Below are 24,927 nucleotides of genomic sequence, written 5' to 3' on the forward strand. Positions count from 1 at the left end.
ACTTACACTTTGGTTCATTTATTATAATATTACATCTGCTTCATTAAATTACAGTCTGATTTACAATAGTATTTATATCGTTATAAAATTAAATGTATTTGTGTTTATTCACATTTCAAAGTTTTTAAGGGAAAAAGCTTTACTAGCAACACACACCAGGCTCCTTATTTCACCTGCTTATTTAACCCACCCCCATGAAGTATTTTGAAGTATATAGGCATGATATTCTACTCTCACCTAACAGTGATTGAGTACACTTACACTGCTTACAATGTACCGATGGCATGAATGTTCTTCTAAGTTCTTCTAAAAACTAAGAGTATCAAAGATCTAACAAAGGACACGGTTATAAATATTTGTGTAAACTGGGTTTTGAACATTTTGCTGTTAAATACTCAAGATATTCTTGATTTTGTATTTACATAAACAGAACAGTTGTTGTTTTAGTTGCTCCCGGAAATAAAGCTTTAAATTTAAAATTTTTTTTTACAGCCGATAAGCTTGTTTCTTGTGCAGCGGCTGACTGCAATCGTTCCTCATAAACCATGAGGCTGACAAACATCAGTCTACTGATTCAGCAGGGCTTTCAATATGCACCCGTCACCTTTGATTCAAAGAATAGTTGTAAAACGATAAGCTGATGGCGTAGCACTTTGACTTTGGCAGCATTAAAAAGAGAGGGAGAGAGAGTGTGCTAGAACAAACACTAATCTAGTGCTGCTGACTCCGAGTTCTGGAGAGACGTGGCGCAGTAGCGATAAGGGATTGAACTCGGGAAGCGCTTGCTAATTAGCCGAGCTATTAAAGCAGACAGCCTGGAGACGATTAGCTGTCAGCGTGTATTGTAAAGGATTATGGAATTGTGTTTCCAGTTTAGCACAAGTAATGACATTATAATGAAATCACTGCTGTTTACTGAAAAGAGCTTTGTTGTAGAGTAATTGAAATGTTTACAGGCGTTTGGGCGGCTCAGCAGTCTAGGCTAGCCCACCACCTCTAGGATCTGGGCTGAAATCTCAAAGGCTGGGCGTCTACATAGACATAGGGTACATAGGGTCTGGGGGTTTGAGGACCTGCGATAGATTCACACCCTGTCCAGGGTATTTCTGCATTATGACCAGTGTTTCCCGGTGGAACTGGACATGCTGCCACCCTAACCATGATGAAGCGATGGATAAAAATGAAAAGAAGGGGGAAAATATATATATATATATATTTAATATTATATATGCATAAGCAATATTTACCACTGTTATTGATGGGAAACAAGCTCTGCAGATTGGCTGTGCTGATGTACATGTGACTACATATAGTTTAACACACATGTGGATCATGTTATTATTACCAATATGAGTAAGATTATTAGACTAAGCACAAAGCTACAAGAATTTAAATGTCACCAATGTTTTGGTTTGACACATTTTTAGGTACAAATATAAGGACACATATTAAATATATTCCTCTATACCACAATCACAACACTGCTGAGCAAAAGTCTGATTACTTAAGGCTGATTTCTCTGATATTTATGCTTCTGTATGATCTGCTGACCCTATTATGTGACAGAATCAAAAATGGGGGAACTATCCACCCTAAACTGTGCTTATAATATAATGCTCATTCTACAGAGAGCAATAAAAGACCATCATTATAAGAATCTACGATTCAGTCACTGTATTATCCAGTTGTACAGATTTCCTCAGTGTTCCAACAGAACTACACCCCCACAGATCCTCAGATCTGCCCCCTCGCCCACGGGTTCATATTGCTCATCTTACCCTGTGCAGAAGGAGCTCCGAGCTCGACATTGTGCTACATGATAAACTTCACGTCGTTCTTCACTTTATTGGTGTACGCGCTTACGCGGTCAGGCAGGATTCGCATCTTCATGGTGCCGTCAGCACCACAGGAGAAGAGGTGATTGCCCGGTGCGGTTTCGATCTGCATTACTCCCGTGCCCAGGTTCCGGAAGATGGATTGGCGGGCGTGTTCGTTGGGGAACGTGTGCAGTAGACACTGAGTCGACATGCTCCATATCTGCACACAAAACAGCAACAAACTGCTCAAAACAACAGCCAACAAATGAGTTTTAATTCAGTTACAGTAAGTAACCCAGTACCCATTTTGTTCTGGTCAGGGTCATGGTAAGTCCAGAGGTCACATAGGATACAGCCTAAACAGGATGCCAAGGCATCACATTCACTCGGTCACATTTACAGACATTTAGAATAGCAAAGTATTATTATGCCAAGCTATATATACACACGCACTAATTATAATGTCTGCTGCAGGCATTAGCCATTTGTGCCTGCTAGAGGGCGCCCAGCCGACTGGCAGCAGAGTCAAGATTTGAACCCAGGAGCTCAGAATCTCGGCGCTGGTGTGCTAGCAGATTATCCCGCTGCGCCACCTGGGTGCTAGGCTATATTATTTTAACCCAAACATTTAAAAGATACTGAAATCTGTAAGACAGGGCTGTAGAAATGATCTATATCGTGAATGCAACATACCTTGATGTTGCCTTCGGCCGAGCCGCTGATGAAGCAGCTTTCTGTACTGTCAACAGCTAGCGTCTTGACAGCAGAGTCGTGGGCCTGGAAACTCTGGCGGTGGAGCTTGAGCGTCAGGTCCAACACGCTAATCCAGCCTTTCCTGCCTCCGCTGAGCAGCAGCTGCTGTTTAGGAGCAAGAGCCAGAACGGTGGCACCAGACTCGTGGCAGCTGAAACCTACAATCGACAAGACAAAATCAGTACGAGTGTGTTTAGAATGAATGTAGTTGTACATTATTATTTGTAGATTAATTAACATGCATTGGGTTGTACAGTTCGTGTTGTGCACGGCTGACGTACCGTGTACCAAGCTGTTGGTAGGTGCGACCAGCGTATCCCACAAACACACATTTCTGAGAAAAGAAAGGGTGAAGAAATAATGAGATTATTTGCACTCGCTCTGCTACAAGAGGCTAAAAGTAATTTCAGCTGGGCTGAAAGAAAATGATGTGCGATTTGGCAGGCTGTGGGTTGTGAGTCCAGCGCTGCATGGTGTACCTGTTGTCTGTGGAGAGGCCTGCAGTAGCAATGAGAGTAGAGGAGCCCACAAACACAAAGTCATGAGCGGTTTTGTTATGGCACTGCAACGTCTGTAGAGGAACACCAAACACGTTCTGTATCTCTATACCACATGAAATATCAATTTAGTGTTTAGAGTAAGAATAATGCAGCGGCTGTACTCACCAGATAAGGTTTGGGTGTGTTCCCGGATGTATTTGTCTGCCAGAGGCTAAGTGCTCCGTCTGCATCAACTATACCAAACTGGAAAATAGCACAAAGGACTGGTCAATTCCAGCAGTATTTATTTATTTATTTATTAGGATTTTAACGTCATGTTTTACACTTTGGTTACATTCATGACAGAAACGTTAGTTAGTTATTCGTTACACAAGATTCATCAGTTCAAGTTTTAATATCACACACAGTCATGGACAATTATTTTTTTCCTCCCACTTTAGCGCATCCAATTTCTGCCCGTCAATCATCCTCTCACTAATGCTGGTCCCTGCTCCTGACTGGAGAGGACGAGGCTGCTCCACGCCCCCTTCGACACGTGCACAGCAATCGAACATCTTATCACCTACACTTCACGAGTGGAGTGCAGTGCAGTACAGCGCTGTGTACGGAGAGCCACACCCTCTACCGCACTCCTTTCCCATCTCCGTGCAGGCGCCACCAACCAGCCAGCAGAGGTCGTAATCGCACTAGTCTGAGAGAGAGACCCCATCCGGCTTAATCCCGCCCCTATCTGAACAACAGCCAATCACTGTTCATGTGGCCACTCATCCTCAGCCGGCAGGCAGAGCCGAGATTCGATACGATGTATTCGAGATCTCAGCTCTGGTGAACAGCGTGTGTTTTTACAGCTGAGTGGCCGTCATGGACAATTTTGTATCTCCAGTTTACCTCGCTTGCATGTTTTTGTACTATGGGAGGAAATAAGAGCTCCAGGAGGAAACCCACACAGACACAGGGAGAACATGCAAACTCCAAACTCCACACAGAATGGACCCGGACCGCCTCTCCTGGGATCGAACCCAGGACCTTCTTGCTGTGAGGCTACAGTGTTACCCACCAAGCCACTGTGCCACTCCTATTGTTCTACAGACACAAAATACTACATAACAATAAAACATATAACCTCATATTATACCACTTTTACTATTAAATACAGTACATGAGCCTACTACACTATGCCTACTACACTTCTACATAGACGCATTTTACGTCATCCTATGTGCGCTCGCGAGAAAAAGGCATGTCTAAATTCTTAGATGTTTTAATATGCTGCCCACTGAGGTGCCTTAATTTTGAAAGTAGTTGAGAAAAAAACTTAAAGCATTTATACAGGGTCTGTCTGAAAACCTAGCAAGCTGCCTTGCTGCCTACTGACTACCTGGGCAGCTGCCTCAGTAGAGAGAATTCTAATAAAACATCAAACATAGAAGCATTTTGTTTGTTTGTTTGTTTATTAGGATTATTATTATTATTTTTTTATTTTTTTATAATTTAGCACGTCCAATTTCATCCCATCTATCATCCTCTCATTAGTGCGGATTCCTGCTCCTGATTGGGGCTGACGAGGCCGTTCCACGCCTCCTCCGAAACGTGCACAGCCAATCGACCGTCTTATCACCCACACTTGACGAGTGCAGCGTGGCAGAGTACTGTGCACGGAGGATCACACACACTCCGCCACACCCCCTCCCGTCTCCATACAGGCGCCACCAACCAGCCAGCAGAGGGCGCAACCGCCCCGTTCCTGAGAGAGCATCCCCTACGGTCTCAAGTCCCGCCCCCCACCCGGACAACAGGCCAATCGTTGTCCATAGCCGCCCAGCCTCGACCGTGAAGGCAGAGCTGGATTCGAAACGACGCTCCTTCGAAATCCAGCTCTGGTTGCAGCGCGTGTCTTTTACCGCTGCGCCACCTGAGCGGCGTTTATTAGGATTTTAACGTCATGTTTTACACTTTGGTTACATTCATGACAGAAACGGTAGTTACTCATTACACAAGATTCATCAGTTCACACGTTCAATATCGAACACAATCATGGACAATTTAGTGTCTCCAATTCACCTCACTTGCATGTCTTTGGACTGTGGGAGGAAACCGGAGCACGTGGAGTAAACCCACACAGACACAGGGAGAACATGCAAACTCCACACAGAAAGGACCCGGACCGCCCCATCTGCAGATCGAACCCAGGACCTTCTTGCTGTGAGGCGACAGTGCTACCCACTTAGCCACCGTTGCCGCCCCTAGAAGCATTTTGTTTCATTCCGCATGCCCTTGTGAGAAGGCGGCATGTCTAAATTTCTAGATACCATAAAATGCTGCCTACTTATGCCTAGTTCACACTACACAATTTTTGCCCTGATTTTCGCTCGCCGACTAATTGGCGCTAGATTTGCCGACTCGGGAGCAACTCGGCGTCCGTTCGCTATGTGTGAACTGCTCAACAACTCGATCCGAGTGGCTTGCCGAGCACTTGGCAACTGATAGTAATTATCTAGCATGCTAAATATCTGGATATGAGTCAGCCGACTGGCAATGAGTGCTGTGTCAAACAGCCAATTTGTTTGTTTTCGTGACAAAACGTAGTTTGGGAGACCAGAGAAGCTCGCCTGCGATTCCAGTTGGTGATAGATGGTGTAGTGTGAAACCCCCTATCGCCGATCAGTCGTGTAGTGTGAAAGCCACACCGACTTGAAAGACTCCCGATTACAAGAGATCCAGTCGTGTAGTGTGAACTTGGCATTAGGTGCCTTATTTTGAAGCAATAATCTGACTGAATAACGAGGGAGCATTTGATGCCTCCAGCATTCAGTGCGGCACAACTTTTCTCACAAAAAATTACAGATATGACGGATGAATGTGGAGCGACGAACGTAGTTCTTTTCAAATGTAAATAAATTCTCATTGATTTTTAATTTGCACAATTTGCAAATCCAGGCTCGTTAGAGAGAGTTTAACTGTTTTCAGTACACGGAGAGAGACGTTAGCTGGCACGCTAGCGGGTTGTGTGGGCTTCAGCCCATTGGTTTGAATGGCCTGAGTTAGCTTAGTAAGCGAAAACTGCAGTGACATAATCTCCATAATTGCTGTATAAGTAGTGCATCTGAATAACTTGCCTAATGAGTTTGATGTCTTACTAGAATCCTCTCTATTAAGGCAGCTGCTCAGGTAGGCAGTAGGCAGCAAAGCAGCTCACTAGGTTTTCAGACCTATAATGACCAAAACTACTTGGACACCTGACCATAAGCTTGTTGGACATTGGATTTCAAAAACAAATGGCATCTGTGCCACCAGAGCGTCCTCTTTTCACAAAATTGAAGTGAACCCTCATGAAATAGGGACAAGCCCATCTAGAAGAGTGGAGGCTGTTATAGACACAAAAGTCCAACCAACTTTACTGTAAAGCCTTCGCTTTCCCCCCCCTCTTTTTCTCAGATTTTTTGCTAACCTCCACTGCTGACTGAGGAGCTTCGCAACTGACACACGCCCCCTCCGACACGTGTGCAGTACCGACTGCATCTTTTCACCTACAGAATGCGAGTTCATATGCGGATCAGCCTTGTGTACGGAGAGTCACACCCTGATCAGCATTATTCCCCAACTTTCCACAGGCGCCATCAATCAGCCAGCAGAGGTCATAATTGAACCAATTATGAGGAACCCTGGTCCGGCTCATTCAACCCTGTGAACAACAGCCAATCGTTGTTTATGTAGCACATCTGAGATTCGATACAAAGCTCTGAAAGCCTACGCTTTTAAAATGAGCATACAGATCTGATGACGTTTTTAGGTCTCACCTTGTTGCCCTGGTAGTTAAATCTGATGCGGGTGACTCGAGAGTTCCCGGGGCTCCTGAAGCAGATGATCTGCTGTGAGTGGCCCCACTCGAACATCCTCACACTGCCATCCTGTGCTCCAGTGAGATCTGCTCACAAACAGATTTCAACATCGTTGGATGAAATTCCGTAGCAAACGCTTTCAAATGCAATCTCAAGTGTTTTAACAGGAAGATTAATAAGACTAGCTGGGTGGATTTGTCCTTTACTGTAGATGAAGGTTGTGCTCTACTCAAAATCTTAGAGGAATTAATTGCTTGCTGTTACTCTCATCATATTACATCAAAAGAAGGGTCGGTTCTACTTACAGTATGGAAGAGTGGGATGAGATGTCATCCTTCTCACGTTGTTTACGTTGCGCTTGATTAGCTGCATAAGAGGATAAAGCAGTATGGATATCACAAAGAGAAATTCAATGCTGACACATCAACAACAATAATAAGAGGTGACAACGGTATTAAAAGTAAACTCGGTGTTAAGAAATTAGATTTAACCAATTAAAGAGAAAAAAACATTCATACAGGGTCTGTCTGAAAACCTGGTCAGCTGCCTTGCTGCCTACCTGGGCAGCTGCCTTAGAAGAAGAAGAAGAAGATATACTTTATTTGTCATATATACATATACACGTGTACAGTACAATGAAATTCTTTCTTCGCATATCCCAGCTTGTTTGGAAGCTGGGGTCAGAGCGCAGGGTCAGAGCGTACGGCGCCCCTGGAGCAGACAGGGTTAAGGGCCTTGCCTTAGAGACCCAACAGTGGCTGCATAGCAGAGCCTGGATTTGAACCACCAATCTTCCGGTTGATAGCTCAAAGCTCTACCCACTAGGCTACCACTATAATACAGTCCCGTAAACGTCACTATAGTACAGTCCCGTGACGTAAAATCATGACGCATATGTAGAGACGTTTTCAGACAGACCCACAGTAATCCTTGATCTACCAGAACACTTGCAAACGTTCTCTCATCTTTTATTACACAATAAACTAAGAAAAAACCGCCACAAACATCAGGCTACATTACATAACATGAAATTGTCCTTGATTTTTTCTTGTGGAACATTTCATTGCAAAGCAAATACGGCATATATGGCAATATGTCATTTCTGCATAGTGTAGATCCATAGGAACGAGGCAGGGTTATATGGAGATCTGTATTGCGCACAGAGAGTGTCACACACCATGATCTCCATTATCCCCCATCTCTGTGTAAGTACATTGATCGGCCAGCAGTTATAAGGAATCCCCTGCGGCATTTCCACACTTGAACGAGCAAGCCATTGTCCGTATAGGCGCCCGGCCTGCCAGTAGCAGAGCTGTGATTCAAACTCACAAGTAGTAAAGATTGATCATTCTTGAGTTACTTACCATGGCAGCACCTCGGCCAGTTTGGTGGCTCCCCAGCCAGGGCATGTTAATGGGAGTGCCAGGGCTGCTGTGGGTGTACGGTGTTGTGCCATGCAAAGCGGTGAAGTCGTCCCGGGTGTGGACCACCAAGAAATCATCACCTCTGAAATATAGCATGAGAAACAGTGCAGAGTCAGATAAGGTAAAAAATCCTGAACCAAGTGTCCTAAAGTGTCCTATTTTAATGTTCTCCTTCTCTTAATGGAATCAGCAACTGTTCTGTACTAATGCTGCTGCTTAGAGTGAAATGAGTATACAAACGTTTAACCTTGAATAATAAGAAAATCCGAACATCAGGTTGTCTGCTGTACGACCTTATGATTAAAGTAGCTACATTAAAGCCACACTTATTTATATAACCCTCATTTATCGTGCGACTGTCAAGCGGCTCTTAAAAATAAGATGGGTATTAGGATCACAGCTGAAAGAGATAACAGATGCTTAGTTTAACAACTAGACCTGGGCAGAAATACAATAATGATTTTAATTAAATGTTTATGCTGAAGATACTGTATTAAGATTAAAGGGCAGTGGCTAAGTGGGTAGCACTGTCGCCTCACAGCAAGAAGGTCCTGGGTTCGATCCCCAGGTGGGGCGGTCCGGGTCCTTTCTGTGCGGAGTTTGCATGTTCTCCCCGTGTCTGCGTGGGTTTCCTCCGGGTGCTCCGGTTTCCTCCCACAGTCCAAAAACATGCAGCCAAACTAATTGGAGACACTGAATTGTTCTATAGGTACCTAGCCGCTGAGATGCATAAACCAGTGCATTGTAGTGCAGGTCCCAAGCCCGAACAAATAGGGAGGGTTGTGTCAGGAAGGGCATCCGGCGTAAAAACCGTGCCAAATCAATAATGCGGATCACGATCCGCCTGCGACCCCTGACGGGAGCAGCCGAGGAAATAGATACTGTATTAAGATAAAAAAATGATAAAGGCCTTCAATATCATGAAGGTCTGATTTATTGGGCAAAAGGCAAGAAACACCCTGGAAAATTCACCAGTCCATCACAGGGCAGACACATACACACACACTTAAAGCAACTTTCAGTAGCTATCTGAACTTGTGGGAGGAAACCGGAGGAAATCCCCATGGATACAGAGAGGTACCAAAGACAAGATTATGGATTTCAAGTTATTTAAAATCAGTTCTTACTACCAAGTGCAAACATGCTACACTACAATGGTGCCCTACCGACTACACCCTATTGTTCTGACTGACTGTTACTGAGTGACTGTGACTGAGTGACAGACTGACTGAATACACAATTCATGCCCATTGTACTTTAAATTTATGTTTGTGGCATTTAGCAGTTGCTTTTCTTCCAAAGCGACTTAGTTAAGGGCCTTGCTCAGGTGTCCAACAGTGGCAACCTGTCGGTAGTGGGGCTTGAACTTTGGCTCTTGCGTCTTGACAGACGATCTTAGCAGCTGTTTGTGGATGCATGACACATGCGTTCGTGACTTATCCTTCCAATATTGGAAAGACAGGGGCGACTGCATTTGGAACAGGGAAAGATTATCCCAAGGGGTGTTGAAGAAGATGCAGCTCTGTCTTTCCTGCGTTGATTCATTAGTTCTTGGTTCCTTCTCTGTTGTCTTTCGTAGACCGAGGCTCCTGTGTGGATTGCTTCTCTCCATTTGCTCCTGTCCATTGCTATCTTCTCCCAGGCATCTGGGTTGATCTGGAGGTTGTTCAATGTGACTTTACACACATCCTTGTAGCGCAGCTTGGGACGTCCACGTTGCCGTTGTCCACCAACAAGGGCACCAAACAGGAGCTGCTTGGGGATACGAGTGTCTTGATACGAGGGGCTTGAACAATAATAATAATAATAATAATAAATTCAACTTATATAGAGCCTTTCATAGTACCCAAGTATGCTTTACATAGGAATCATAATCACAAACAAGATCAAACAGAAACAAAAGAACAAGCAACCTTCTAATTACTAGTCCATTACATAATAAGGGGTAATACTGAGGAGTTAGTGAGTTTTAGTGTGGCACCGTCATAGGATTCCACCTTTTAACAACTCAAACATCTGTGGAGTGACCAGAAGATGGCAGTTGGCAAACACTTGCCATCCAGTTTGCTGGTTTGGGAGGATCTGCTATGAAGAATGGGATGAACTGCCCAAATCCAGATGGGCAGCTTGTACAGAAGTATCCAAAAAGACTTGCAGGTGGGACTGCAGCCAAAAGGGCTTCTACAATGTATATAAGGTCTTTGAATGCTTTTGTGAACAGATTTCAGACTCCAAAAACATGTTTATCAGTTCGTCATTATGACTGGTTAGATGTAGACTGGTGAGGAAAACAGGCAATTATGTCTGTTTAATATCCAATCCACAACATACTAGTGTGCAAAAAGTCACGGGGGTCTAAAACTTCCTAAATCCACTGTATATGTGACCTAATGTTTCAGTACCTGTTGTAACCCCTCACTCAGTTCACCACACTTACCCATGTTTTTGTATTCCACTGTTACCTCATTTCTGCTATTCTGTTTAGAGCCATTTATCAAAAGTACAAACCATTTCCTCTAAAGGGAACAATTTGGGCTGCAAAACTCACCCTTTAACTTCCATCTCTGCATCATCATCGACCCACGTCATTATCTGCGTGGCCAGGATGGAGGACACGTCCAGCTCCTGAATGTCATGAGTCGAGGCGATTACTAAACAGTTCGCATTGGCCTGCAAATGCAAGAGAGCTTTTATTAGACATCCGTCCTCTGACACGAGCTAGAACCAAAGCTGTAGTCGGTCAGAAAATGCCAGCACTTCTCTGCTGCACCTTGTTGATGGCGAAGGCCGTGATGATGTCGGATTCCTTGTGGATGATGCGTGCTTTTCCTGCAGGGTAACCTAGATCTGCCTCCGTCTGTGAAGAGAGTCGTCATTTTTAGTTCTTGTTGATGTGCTAACATTTAACTGCTGTCTAGAGTAATATTCACACTCAGCAGTAAATTGCTGATGTAAAGAAAGTCGCTGTTATTTTACATGGCTTTAAGTGGCAGGACAAACGCAGTGATCTGAATTAGCATGGAAACAGTTAACTGGGCTTGTGACAGGATTATTTATTTATTTATTAGGAATTTAATGTCATGTTTTACACACTTTGGTTACATTCCTGACAGGACAGGTAGTTACTGGATACACAAGATTCATCAGTTTAAACACAGTCATGGACAATTTTGTATTTTCAATTCATCTTACTTGCATGTCTTTGGACTGAGGGAAGAAACCGGAGCTCCTGGAGGAAACCCATGCAGACACAGTGAGAACATGCAAACTCCACACAGAAAGGACCTGGACCGCTCCAAACGAGAATCAAACCCTGGACCTTCTTGCTGCTTTGACAGTGCCCTCAACCCCATTAAACACATCCAACAAAAATCAGAATGCTTGTGGTGAGACAAGCCTTTTCACTAGTAATGCTCACAGATGTGTATGTGGCTGAATAGAAGTACAGCAAGAACCCTTAGGTACAGTCCAAAATCTAGCAGAAAGCCTTTCCAGAAAAGTAGAGACTCTCATAGCAGTAAAGTAGGGAAGCATCTTCACAGGGCTTGGGTGGCGCAACAGTCTATTACACTAGCCCACTATAACCAAGATCCGGGTCTGAATTCCCAAGAGGTGGCATGAGCCGGTCGGATGTCTTCAAACAGATATGACTGGCTGTGTCTGAGAGGGGGATGGTGTGAACCCAGCGATGGACTGGCAGCCTGCCCGGAGTGTGTTACTATATTACGGGCAGTGATTCCGGGGAAGTCAGAACCCCCACAACAATGACCAAAACACTGATTTATTTATTTGGGTTTTAACACCATGTTTATCAAATGGCAAGACAGGTATTATGTGTCTGTCTGCTTATTTTATCTTGTCTTTATATCTACACTTTATACAGACCAGAATAAAGTGGTCTGTGTTTGAAGGAGTTGGTGGCCAAAGCCCCGCAATGGATCGACGCTCTGTATGGGTTGTAGTTCTTTGTACGCCTTGCATTTACTGATTCCAAGGAAACCAGCAACAGTAAGAAAATAAAATTAAAATGACATTATAACAATTTCTTTACATGAATGTCCATGGTGTTGTATTGAATGTTTGATGTCAGGTGTCCAAATACTTTTGGTTGCATAGAGTGTTTCGTATAAAGTTAGAAATCAAAATAACTCATAAGATGCTTAATTAGCTTAAAAGGCTAACAAATAAATAAATCCTTTATACTAAACAATGAATTTAATACACAAAATAATATTTAGAAAAGTTGTGACATAACCTTGAAATATCTTAGTACTGAAGCAAACATACACTGATCAGCCATAACATTAAAACCACCTCCTTGTTTCTACACTCACTGTCCATTTTATCAGCTCCACTTACCATATAGAAGCACTTTGTAGTTCTACAATTACTGACTGTAGTCCATCTGTTTCTCTGCATGCTTTGTTAGACCACTTTCATGCTGTTCTTCAATGGTCAGGACTCTCCCAGGACCACCACAGAGCAGGTATTATTTAGGTGGTGGATCATTCTCAGCACTGCAGTGACACTGACATGGTGGTGGTGTGTTCGTGTGTGTTGTGCTGGTATGAGTGGATCAGACACAGCAGAGCTGCTGGAGTTTTTAAATACCGTGTCCACTCACTGTCCACTCTATTAGACACTCCTACCTAGTTGGTCCACCTTGTAGATGTAAAGTCAGAGACGATCGCTCATCTATTGCTGCTGTTTGAGTTGGTCATCTTCTAGACCTTCATCAGTGGTCACAGGACGCTGCCCACGGGGTGCTGTTGGCTGGATATTTTTGATTGGTGGACTATTCTCAGTCCAGCAGTGACAGTGAGGTGTTTAAACACTCTATCAGCGCTGCTGTGTCTGATCCACTCATACCAGCACAACACACACTAACACACCACCACCATGTCAGTGTCACTGCAGTGCTGAGAATGATCCACCACCTAAATAATACCTGCTCTGTGGTGGTCCTGGGAGAGTCCTGACTAGTGATCGACCGATATGGGTTTTTTAATGGCCGATGCCGATACCGATATTTAGACGAAAGAAGTGGCCGATGGCCGATATATAAAGCCGATAATACCATTTTTTTACAACTAAAAAATACAATAATAATAATAATAATAATAATAATAATAATAATAATAATACAACAAAACAGAATTAATGATCTTAAATAAACATTTATTTATCACTGTATATTCTTGTTTGCTCTTTTGGCCGTTCAAAAAATTAAATAAAAAAAATAAAAACTTTAAATAAAATACAAATTATTTCAAAGGTTTCAGTGCACTTAACATACACAAGCAGATAGCAGTATCTTTTTGTTTTTAAGAATGAACAAACATGCTTAGTGAAGACAGTTGCACATAGAAGAACTTCTTTTAAGGAGCCATTATTTAAGCACCAAACTGTGTGTGCATTGTGTTTGAGCATTTAGATAAGTAATCAAAATATAAATAAAAAATTAACAAAAATATTTGTGAATAAAAAATTATGAAGTTAAAGTTAAAGTGAAATATTTGGAAAAAAATGAGATGATGAGACGGCATGCAGCTACAGGCTGGAGGATTACAATCCTTGTTCTTGTGCATTCACTGATGTCTGCCTGGAGAGTGGCAAAATGGACACACGGGGCGCTCTAACAACAGCCAGACCAATGACTGTATACAGTCACTGAGCTGACGCAGGCAATGTTTAAATATCGGCCTTGTGCGCACATATATCGGCCGATGCCGATTATCTAAAAAAATGCCAAAAATCGGCCCGATTAATCGGCCGGCCGATTAATCGGTCGATCACTAGTCCTGACCATTAAAGAACAGGGTGAAAGCAGGCTAAAAAAGTATGTCGAGAAATAGATGGAGTACAGTGATAAAATGCACAGTGAGAGTAGAAACAAGGAGGTGGTTTTAATGGTATGGCTGATCGGTGTATCTAACTCATTGTTTTTTTTTATTACCAGTAAAACAAGCAGTACCTGAGTAAAACCGGGCTCCTCCATCCCTGACCCCAACCTCATGCCGTCAGTGCACTCCTCAACCGACTTTATCAACGAGAAAGTCACAACACACAAAGAAATGCAATCAAACATGCTAATCAGTAACACACATCAAGGAAACAATCAGATTACACACAAAAGTTTATTGCCGTGCTGAACACCCTGCTTGATTTGCAACAGCACTAGCGGTTCCCATAAAACCAGTTGACAATGGGAAAAAATGTTTTCATTAGCATGAACCTTGCTGTATTAGGAGATGTTGTGTTCCAAATACCGTCCTATATTCTAAATAATGTGCTAGACTATTTCGAGCACACTGTATAAGATTATGGATGCAATTTGAGACACAGCACTTCCGTCTAGCTAAATAAGCAGTGGACTTTTTACTCCATGATTCGCATGATTCAAGAGATGTTGTCACACTTAACTGTAATGCATTTGCACCATACTGTACACATGCTGTACAAATTGGATACAACAACCCTTTTTCACAGTTTCCTTCCAGCAGAACGTCAAAATGCAGGTAGGATGTAAGATTACTGATAACACTGCTGTTGTGCACCTGTAACAGCAGCTGGGAAAAACATCACAGTTTTGTTCCCAGCGTTGCTGCCAAGCTTGTTCTAAGCTACTTCTTTTAATTCCACTGTGTGTGTATTCATTTGAATTGCATTGCTTCACACTTAAGATTCAGTTCCAAGCCCACCCCCTGCTTATACATGTATTGTGTTTCCTGGCAACACTACACACAATATAAAACCTTTTATGTAAAAATAAAGGCACGATACACTTCAAAATCAGTGACAAAAATTATATCCATTTTCTACTTCACCCAGACGTAGACAAATCAGCCAATGTACATTAACATGAGGTGACTAGCTAGGTTACTAAGCTACATGGTATTTAATAGGAGAAATTGTGTAAAATAACCACATGCACCAACATTAAAGTGACTGCAGCTTATGCAGGACGGCTAAACCACATCTAATCAGTATAAACCAAACAGTACTTACTGACTAATCACTCATTAAGTGTTTTACTACTCAGCTTCTTCAGACCGAACAGCCTTGGCATTGGGTGGTGCACTTGTAAGTGCACTCTCAGTGCCCATCCCAATCCCGGGTAAAATAAGTGTAACTAAGAGCAGCCGGTTTAAAATCAATGCCAGACATGATTGGCTATGTCTGACGGGGGATGGCCGAGAACCCTGTGATGGACTGGCATCCTGTCCGGGGTTTGTTATTACATTATGGCCGGTGATCCCATGGAAGTCGGAACCACCCCAACACTGATCAGAATATTTATTTACTTAATTGGGTTTTAACATCATGTTTAACACATATGTCAAATCATTGTCAAATCAGGTATGCGGACTAGAATGATCCACCATGGCGCCCCCTGGATACAGGAGCAGCCAAAAGAAAAAAAGGGAGCATAATGTAACAGTCAAGTCAAATTCATTTGTTTAGCGCATTTTACAACAGACATTGTCTCAGGGCAACTTAAGAATTCAGGACCAACAGACCAAAAACCCTATTGAGCAAGCCGAGGGTGAAAGTGACAAGGAAAAACTCCCCTAAAATTATAGGAAGAAACCTTGAGAGGAACCAGACTCATGAGGGACCTTCATCCTCCTTGTGTTTTGCCCCCAAAAGCTTTGATCATATTCTTTTGTACCTCTAAACTTCAGAGCAAAACTAAAGAAGCACAATGTGGGACAAAGCGAATTGATGTGAACTGAATAAAATGCATCACACTAATCCTTTGTTCTATGATTAATTATCTTGGGGTCGGCATGACTGAAGAGATCTGAAGAGATGAATCACATTTTGTTTGCAACCGACTCAAGCTATGATTCCAGGAAAGAGAAAAACAGCAGCACTGGGCTACATATTTCCTGGAGAACAATAAAAACATAAAAAAGCACTGGACTGATTATCCACATCATGGATGAAAGGGCCGTTACATAATTGTTTTATTTTCCTAACCAGAACCTACATTTTAAAACTGAAAAACACTACTGCATTAAACTCAATTATTCAGCATTAATAGCTACGTACTACATCCAAGAACAATGCATTTATTCCTGACCACACAAAATACAAAGAGCTTGGGGGGTGAGTGAGTACCTGTGTCTGATCTTTCTTTTTGGTGAAGATGTTGCGAATGAACGTCTCCTGAACCTCCTCCTGCTTTACCAGGTACTGCCACAATCTCTTAACAGGAAGAGCAGAATGGTGCCGGGACCTGAAGGAATAACGTGAATTTCAGTACTGGCACACATTTAAGCCTTATCATTATACAGTTTCCAATACGTCCCATTTTCCCTGTCATTGTTTTATTTATTTATTTATTAGGATTTTAACGTCATGTTTTACACTCTTTGGTTACATTCATGACAAACGGTAGTTATTCATTACACAAGATTCATCAGTTCAAGTTTAATGTCAAACACAGTCTTGGACAATTTAGTGTCTCCAATTCACCTCACTTGCACGTCTTTGGACTGTGGAAGGAAATCGGAGCTCCTGGAGGAAACCCACGCAGACACAGGGAGAACATGCAAACTCCACACAGCAAGGACTGCCCACCTGGGGATCGAACCCAGGACCTTCTTGCTGTGAGGCGACCCACTAAGCCACCATGCCGCCCTCCCTGTCATTGTAAATAAAAGATGCATCACCAAAGAATTTTCTTACTTTCACAACTTTCAATTCACGATTGTGAACCTACTGCTGCTTGCATAACCCCGATTTGATTAAAAAGAGCCAAGTCACCACATGCCCCCTCTGACAGGTGTCCAATCTGCGGCTGCTTTTTATTACCTGCCAGTGTTAGGTTCCCACACAGAGGCGTATTTCTTACTGAGAGCCACACTATGCTCCACGTGACCCCTGTCCACTTAATTATATTGTTTATTTTTGGGTGGGTGTTCTTTTTCTGTATTTTCCCCCTTTTCCTGACCCTTTATAATACTGGCACACATGTGTAAGCCTCATGATTGGACAGTTTATGAAGATATTATTAAATGTCCAATAAATCCCATTTTTAATCAAAGAATTTTCTTACTTTTTACAATTTTTTACAATTTTCAATTCCAAATTGTGAACCTGCCACTTGCATAACCCCATCTGACACATGCCCCCTACGACAGGTCTGCAACTGCTTCTCAGTGTTCCCACACAGAGGTGTATTTCATTCCAAGTGACCCCACCCCATACATTTAATTATATTGGTCCTTTTTGTGCGGGTGTCTGTGACACTTCAATTTTAAAAAAAAATCTATTTCTGCATTTTTCCCACTTTTTCCCTAATTTAGTCGGATTCAATTACCCAGTTGTGTCTCCTCTACTGCTGCAGACCCCGACCTTGACTGAGCAGGGCCGTACAGAACACACACCCCCTCAGACTCATGTAGTAGCCAACTGCTTCTTTGTACTTGCACAAGGTGGTTCACACCGATAGCAGTATCATGCAGAGCAGGGTTTTTCAAAGTTTTAAAGCGACCCATATTATGTCCATGGTTTTTTTACGCAACCCAGGCAACACCAACAATGCATTTTACTTTCTGCTCTGTACAATCTGGTCCAACTGTGGTTTATAAAATGTAACATAAAGCCAAAGTTCATTTTGTGTTCATGTGCCTGGTAAAATGTGTTTATTTGGCGCTCAGGTGGCGCAACGGTAAAACACACTAGCACACTAGAGCTGACATTTCAAACTTGTCGGTTCGAAACTCAGCTCTGCCATCCGGCTGGGCTGAGCGCCTGCATGAACAACGATTGGCTGTTGTTCATACAAGATGGGAGCTGGATAGGGACCTCATAACTGGTGCAATTATGACCTCTGCCAGCTGACTGATGGTGCCTACACAGAGTTAAGGGATAATTCGTTGATCAGCATGTGGCTCTCGGTACACAAAGCTGATCCGCATATGAATTCACCTCGTGCAGGTGAAAAGATGCAGTTGGTACTGCACACGTGTCGGAGGGGGCTCGCTCTCTTCAATCAGGGCAGGGATCGGCATTAGTAGAGAGGCAGCATAAAGCAAATGCATAAACAACTAAAATATATTTAAAAAAAAGGGTTTATTTAAGTATTAATTTTTTTCTTTGCACCCCATGTTTTTTGAAAAACTCTGGTATAGTCACACATTCATCTCCATTGTTCCTCATCACTGTACAGAAGCCGTCAACCAGTCAGCAGAGGCCGCAACTGTAGCAGCAACGAGGAATCCCTTCAGCCAACCCTCCCTTCAGCTAACGCTCTTGCTACTTATTGGTGAGATTGTGCTGTACTGTTTTACACAACAGCATATCTAAATCCTTACAGCTATGTTGTACAGTGTTCCAAAACCAAATCTAAATCATAAGAAGTACAACAATAGTTCCAGACGTGTGTGCTGAAATGATGTTATGACAGCAGACCTGAACGGTGTGTTAGTGGGCTCGAATAAGGCCTTGTGTCTGAGCAGAGCTGGTCCAGCTGCCATATTCACATCTACCGGGTGTGTGGAGATGTATTTAGACGGAGGGCCTCCAAAAATCTCCAGTCTCTTAAGGAGCACCTGTTCCCAGCGCTGCAGGGTTTTCAGCACAGAGTGGCACAGCGGGGAACAAACAGGCAGATCTGTAACACAAACACCATCCAAACGGTGCATAAACACAACAATCAAGTAAATAATCAGACAGGAAAACTCAGGTGTAGTAAGACTGAGGGAGAGCTCGTGATTTAAGAACTTACCCACAAGGTCATGGCCAGCCATAGGGTAGAATGATTTCAAACTGACTTGAACTAACTGCACCATGGCCAAGCGCATCAGACACCAGCTGTGGACAAAGCCAATTAAAATGTATTTACATTGCAGCATGAATAAATCCCCAGATCACACATGGTGTTCTGCATTATAACCAGATGCAGCCGTGAATACCTGTAGGAGTTGTTATTGGAATGTTCTTGAACAGAAGGACTTCTGTCAAAGGCATCTTCAGAACAATCTTCCTCATCCTCGTCCTCGCTTCCCTGGCTTTCCTCCGAATCGTACTCAACTTGGCTTGCACTTGGTGGTAGAAAAGGCTAGGGGATTTGAAACATGTCAGGTCAGATTAGAGCTGAAGACACAAATGAGGCTGAATAGAACATTATGTCTTATGTACCTTTGCGATGAAGTAGTCCCAGACGCTAAGCTCAGGGGGCACAAAGCGCTCTTTAAAGATAGACGCCTCCTGCTCCACTATAGGGGTGGGGCTGACCGGGCTGTCTGGTACCTCTTTGGAGGTGCTTCTGGAAGAATGTGCTCGGAACAGCTTCTGCTTCCGCTTCTGCTCCTCTGACATGGCTGAACTTGACATGGCTGAACTTGACCCTGCTGGTCAGTCAATGACAAACAGATCAGGAGCACGTTGGGTTAATTTGGAAACTCCTTAATAGCTTAAAAAAGTGGTAATACTCCTTCACATCAGTGGGGCCTCTTGATAGGGAAGGAAGCAACTTCAACAAGTTAACCATCTCATTATTGTACATACATTTATTTATATAGCTCAGGAGTCACAGCGGTCTATTATACAAGCCCACCACGGCTGGCTTCTGTATTCAAATCTTAACGTGCTATCATCTGACTGGGCGTCTACACACACAAATGCTATGCCTGTCTGGTGGCTGAAGCCCTGGGATGGACTGGCACCCTGGCCAGGGGATTCCTGCTTTGCGCCCAGTGTTTCCCAGTGAAACTGGACCAGCTGCGATCCTGACCAGGATAAAGACTGATATCATGCTAGATTCTGTCATGTGACTTTATATTATCACATGCTAATAAGCTGTTATGATATACATAATAAGAGTTGCCACTACTATCATCGGTACTTATAATTAGGGTCTTAAAAATCACTTTCATGAATATGAAATTGAATGATCATGTAGCGAGATTCAGTGACTCATAATTTGACATATTGGATGTTTGATCCATCAAGCAGGCCATTAGAAAATATTTCCTTCATTTACACTAGCCTACTGCTGCTGGGATTCAGGGTTCGAATCCCCAGAGGTGTTATCACAGGTCAGGTGTGTACATACAGACATGATTGGCTATGTCTCGTGAATGGACGAGGCCCCATGATAGAGTAGTGTCCAGTACAGGGTGTGTTAATGCATTTTGCCACTGATTATGGGAAAACCAGACCCACTGCAACCCTGACCACGGGTAAGAAAATGCAATATTGGTGATTTTGTAGACTGTAAAACACTAAGCCAACCAACCAAAGTCTTTGTTTGATGTACCCCAGCTTTTTCCACCAGTATTTTCAGTCTGTTCTTTGTTTTACCATGTTAGCAATTATCCCCTTTACAAGGCACTATCCTAATGGTGATTTGGTTTAATCTGCTACTAACCTGTGGGTGTGCTGGTTTTATCAGCCACAGGAAGGCGTGCGCCCCCGCCGAACACGGCCACCCACAGCTTGCTGTTCAAAGGGTGGGCCACGATCCGGAAGAGTTCGTTGCTGGAGTGCGTGGCCAAGCCGTGCACAAACAGGCTGACGAAGACGGCAGTGAGGATCTCGCACAGCAGCACGCCGACACCAGGCTGGTTTTCCTCAGCTGCTGTGTTCAGGAGGCGAACCAGAGCGCTGATACCTGCAGCACAAAACACAAAACAGTTGATCCAGCATCCTTCATAAAGAAAAAGTACCAACAAATGTACAGGCACAAGGTCTAATTAGTTTACTGATATAAGAACGTTGATAAGAAAATGATAAGAAAAATGAATAATAGAAATATCTGGGACATCAATTAAAGCAGTGAATTATAGTAGTAGTTTACCAGGCCACTGTGCTGGAGAAGTGTTTGGACTTATGGCTTCGTCCATGCTTAAAGTCCGGACTGGAGGATGATGGGAAAGCAGGATGCTCTGGTACACGGTGCCGGTGAACTGGTTGATATGATTTGGAAGCGGGAAGTTCCTGATGGAAGAGCAAAGTTATTAAAATCACACTTTAGGTCGTCTTCATGACTTTTCTTTTCTGCACAAATACTCTGATTTTTGGAATGTCGACTTAAAACAGCAAGAATAATATATGATGATATAAGAATATAGGGTTAAACTGTCCAATCAGAATCAAGATTTCATCAAGTTTCATACGAGTACAGTTCCTTGTAAATGGTCACCAGTGGTCAGCTCTTGTGGCATCACACGGTAGTTCAGTTGTTCACTACTAGTCTAATCGCAAACTGGAATGAAAGTCATTGTAACTTGCAGTGTGTCCTGTTTAAAAATTTCAATGCCTAAATTTCAAGGCTAACAAACACAAAGAAATGTGAGTACAAAATACTCTCTAAATTATGTTTGCTACATATTCCAAGGGGCTATTTTGTGGCTATTTAAAGCATTTATCAGGATCCAACCCACCTGTAGATGTGGCCGTCACAAAGGCACTGGTAGATACAGGCAGACAGGGAAGCTGCCAGTGTGTGCATCACATAGATCTAAGGGAAGAGAAGCCAGTTAAAACAAATTAAAAAAGAATTAACAAAAAAAGGTGTAACAACCCTAAAAGAACACAAATCCATCGAGGGGTCTCGGCCATCCCCCTGCCACAATCCTGTTTCAGCTAGGAAAAAAAGTATCACAGGTTTCAATCACAGGTTTTATCGGTCTTGGCATGTTCTCCATCAGTCTTTCACATGTGGTTCAGATGTGATTATCTGTTTATCAGATTACTAAGTAGAATGAGGTGCACCTCAGGATGGGATGGTTGTCATACATGACGAGATGCAAAATTAAGAATCATTTGGAGCTCTCCTAGTTTATCCAAATTATTTTCAGGTTTGGAAGAAATTAGGGTCAATTAGATTTTTATGTTTATGCTTTTGACAGAATTGAATCAAAAAGCCCCAAACCAAACTTTGGAAAGCTTGATGGGTTACAGGACAAATTTGTACATTATAACTAAGGCGGAGTCATGGACCGTGTTTCCCAATTTGCGATGAAATTCAAAATTTAAGGTTTGTGTTTAGTGATTTAACATTTTTCATTCACGTAGCATATAAATCATGAGGTGCAATATGCAATATGAGGCGGTCCTAGCAATCATACAGCAATTACGTTAGTGTAACAGACTTTTCTGTGCTGTAGTGTGCTGACAATGTTTGATGTGTGCGTTTAGGTATTGAGTGCATTTAGTCCCTTTGGTGATTCCATAATCAATGGAAAAGTGTGCTTCTCTACACGTGATCATCTCTGTGCTGCGCCTCAAAAGAACAAGCCAGTAAAGTATTCTGCTCCCGATAGTTTGTCTATGTGCAGTATATTTCTTACTTTATAAACTCTAAAGTCGCTCGGTTACACTAGCAATCAGTTAGTCAAAATGTCCAAGATGTCGAAGTCTAAACCAGCTAAAAACATGACTTGGGTAACTGAGTTTGATTCTGTGAACGGACAGAAGCTAACTGAGAAGGAGCTATTAAGGTATGCTGTGCTGTGTATTGTAGATTCCATTTATTCTATCAATCAATTCATGAGTGTTATTTAATGACTGCTTTGAAATGTGGCACTTTTCTTTAAAGATCCGTGAAATCTGTGAGTTTTAAAAAAACGAGGTCCGTGAAATTAAGCACATTTACCGTGAATAAAGTACAGCCCTATGAGACTAAGACTAATGGTCTTGGTGCCCAGGTGGCACAGCGGGATATTCTGCTAGCACACCAGCGCTGAGATTCTGAACTGCTCGGTTCCAAAATTGCGTTGCTACCGGTCGACTGGGCCCCATCTAGCAGGCATAATTGCCAGTGCCTGAAGCAGACACGTTTCTGCTAGGGTGGGATGACCGGACTATGTGGGTGGGATCTTTAAACGCTGTGTAAGGACCCTGATTAGCAGATAGAGAGGCATCTCTGCAGAACGCATGGGTGAAAAGGGGTTCCGCTAAGGGCTTGCAAATGGGTCAGAGGAGGCGTGAGCAGCAATATACCCTCCTCAACTGCAATCAGGGATCCCCCAGCAGAGGAAGACAAATTGACCACGCTAAATTGGGAGAAAATGGGAGAAAAATGCACAAATAAAATACAAAAAACGACTAATGGTCTTAAAATTAATACAATTTAATATGGACTGTCAGAGTTTATTAGTGATATAACGAGCCACCTCCATCCTGATGGAATCAAGGATTGATGAATGGATGACCTTACCTCATTGTTAACAACGTCTGGGTGGGGAGGCGAGTCAAGCGCATTAATCGTGTGCAGTATGTCATGTGTCAGGTTGCTCAGGTGAACTATGGGATTAGCAACGACAGTTTTGGAGAGAGCTGTGCAGGCTAGCAGAAGAGGAACTGATGCTTGCTGCTGAACAGGAATCGGAGAACAGTCGTCCTAATAAAAACAACAGAATTATTTAAGATGAGTGAAGGTGCTGCCGAATGCACTGATATTATTAAACATATTCAAATATTCAGTAACTACAGCTGACTTGGAGCATTCACACACCCTGTTCGTCAGCACCGGGGGACGAAAAGCTAGGGTACTACTAAACGAGGCCAAGTCTGGTGTGCTGTTTATTTAGGCTAAGCTCGTGCCTGGTTGATTGTTTGAAGATGTGCAGGAACAGATTCCTCAGAGTCCTGCGCTGCAGCTCCATCTGTCAGCCAGCAGCCGAACTGTCACATTATTAACACTTCTCAAAGCACCTTCTTTTTAAATCCAAATCTTTGGAGGTAGTTACGTTACAGAACTTTAGAACTTGTAGAATTGGTCTGAGACAGAAGCTGCACTTTTTTCACTATCTTCAACTGCAACTGCTTACACATTAGATCACAACTTCAAATTCAACCCACTCGACTTGCAAACCTGAATTCCTCATGGGTGCAGAGCTTGTATTCCTGATAATACTTGTAAACACGATTTACACTAAATATTGTTTATTTTTTGGGGATTTTAACGTCATGTTTTACACTTTGGTTACATTCATGACAGGAACGGTAGTTACTGATTACACAAGATTCATCAGTTCAAGTCTTTTAATGTCAAACACAGTCATGGACAATTTAGTATCTCCAATACACCTCACTTGCACATGTTTGGACTGTGGGAGGAAACCTAAGCTCCTGGAAGAAACCCACACAGACACAGGGAGAACATGCAAACTCCACACAGAAAGAACATGGACCGCTCCACCTGGAAATCAAACCCAGGACCTTCTTGCTGTGAGGTGACAGTGCTACCCACTGAGCCACCCTTCCACCCCACTAAATATTGTTTTAATTTTCTTAAAGGTGCTGTTTGGACTGTTGGGGCCGATGATTCCTAGGCTAGCTATCAAAATTAGGGATGTAACGATGCACCACAAGACAGTTAAAAGTCGGTGCACATGTGCCACGATTCAAATTGGTTATTCATTTAAGATGAATCGATATTCACTTCAAACAGCAGAAGGCACTGGCGCTATTCACCTCGCCTGGTTGACGGCACTTTACAAAGTTGCCAGGTTCTAAATTTTCCAGCCAAATTTATTTATGTGAGGATACTTTCTTTATTTGTATTATTCATTTATTTATATGCTCTTGGATTTGTTTAAAAATTTCATTGCAGTTTTTTTTATACAATAAGCAT

The 24,927-nt window shown here is 42.8% G+C and overlaps 1 protein-coding gene across 3 annotated transcripts in view; it reads right to left on the bottom strand.

Annotated features, from left to right (window-relative positions):
- Nucleotides 1-2: 2 nt before the first annotated feature.
- Nucleotides 3-24,927, bottom strand: part of dmxl1 (Dmx-like 1) — a 74,097-nt gene continuing 49,172 nt past the window's right edge. The window contains exons 26-45 of one of the 3 annotated variants that reach the window (XM_062998906.1): nucleotides 23,509-23,691; nucleotides 21,731-21,807; nucleotides 21,145-21,284; nucleotides 20,716-20,958; nucleotides 19,485-19,693; nucleotides 19,259-19,404; nucleotides 19,072-19,157; nucleotides 18,756-18,957; nucleotides 16,458-16,575; nucleotides 14,308-14,373; nucleotides 11,104-11,190; nucleotides 10,882-11,003; nucleotides 8,274-8,415; nucleotides 7,215-7,275; nucleotides 6,868-6,995; nucleotides 3,236-3,313; nucleotides 3,050-3,141; nucleotides 2,852-2,904; nucleotides 2,511-2,728; nucleotides 3-2,037 (exon numbers count right to left, since the gene is read on the bottom strand). In XM_062998906.1, coding sequence (XP_062854976.1) covers nucleotides 1,813-2,037; nucleotides 2,511-2,728; nucleotides 2,852-2,904; nucleotides 3,050-3,141; nucleotides 3,236-3,313; nucleotides 6,868-6,995; nucleotides 7,215-7,275; nucleotides 8,274-8,415; nucleotides 10,882-11,003; nucleotides 11,104-11,190; nucleotides 14,308-14,373; nucleotides 16,458-16,575; nucleotides 18,756-18,957; nucleotides 19,072-19,157; nucleotides 19,259-19,404; nucleotides 19,485-19,693; nucleotides 20,716-20,958; nucleotides 21,145-21,284; nucleotides 21,731-21,807; nucleotides 23,509-23,691 — 2,676 coding nt within the window. In that variant the 3' untranslated portion in view covers nucleotides 3-1,812. Of the gene's footprint in view, nucleotides 2,038-2,510; nucleotides 2,729-2,851; nucleotides 2,905-3,049; nucleotides 3,142-3,235; nucleotides 3,314-6,867; nucleotides 6,996-7,214; nucleotides 7,276-8,273; nucleotides 8,416-10,881; nucleotides 11,004-11,103; nucleotides 11,191-14,307; nucleotides 14,374-16,457; nucleotides 16,576-18,755; nucleotides 18,958-19,071; nucleotides 19,158-19,258; nucleotides 19,405-19,484; nucleotides 19,697-20,715; nucleotides 20,959-21,144; nucleotides 21,285-21,730; nucleotides 21,808-23,508; nucleotides 23,692-24,927 lie in introns of all 3 variants that reach the window. The other 2 variants (XM_062998905.1, XM_062998907.1) reach the window with 2 other exon arrangements.

Source organism: Trichomycterus rosablanca, chromosome 7 (genome assembly GCF_030014385.1).
Source record: "Trichomycterus rosablanca isolate fTriRos1 chromosome 7, fTriRos1.hap1, whole genome shotgun sequence".
In the NCBI taxonomy this organism is placed as follows: domain Eukaryota; kingdom Metazoa; phylum Chordata; class Actinopteri; order Siluriformes; family Trichomycteridae; genus Trichomycterus; species Trichomycterus rosablanca.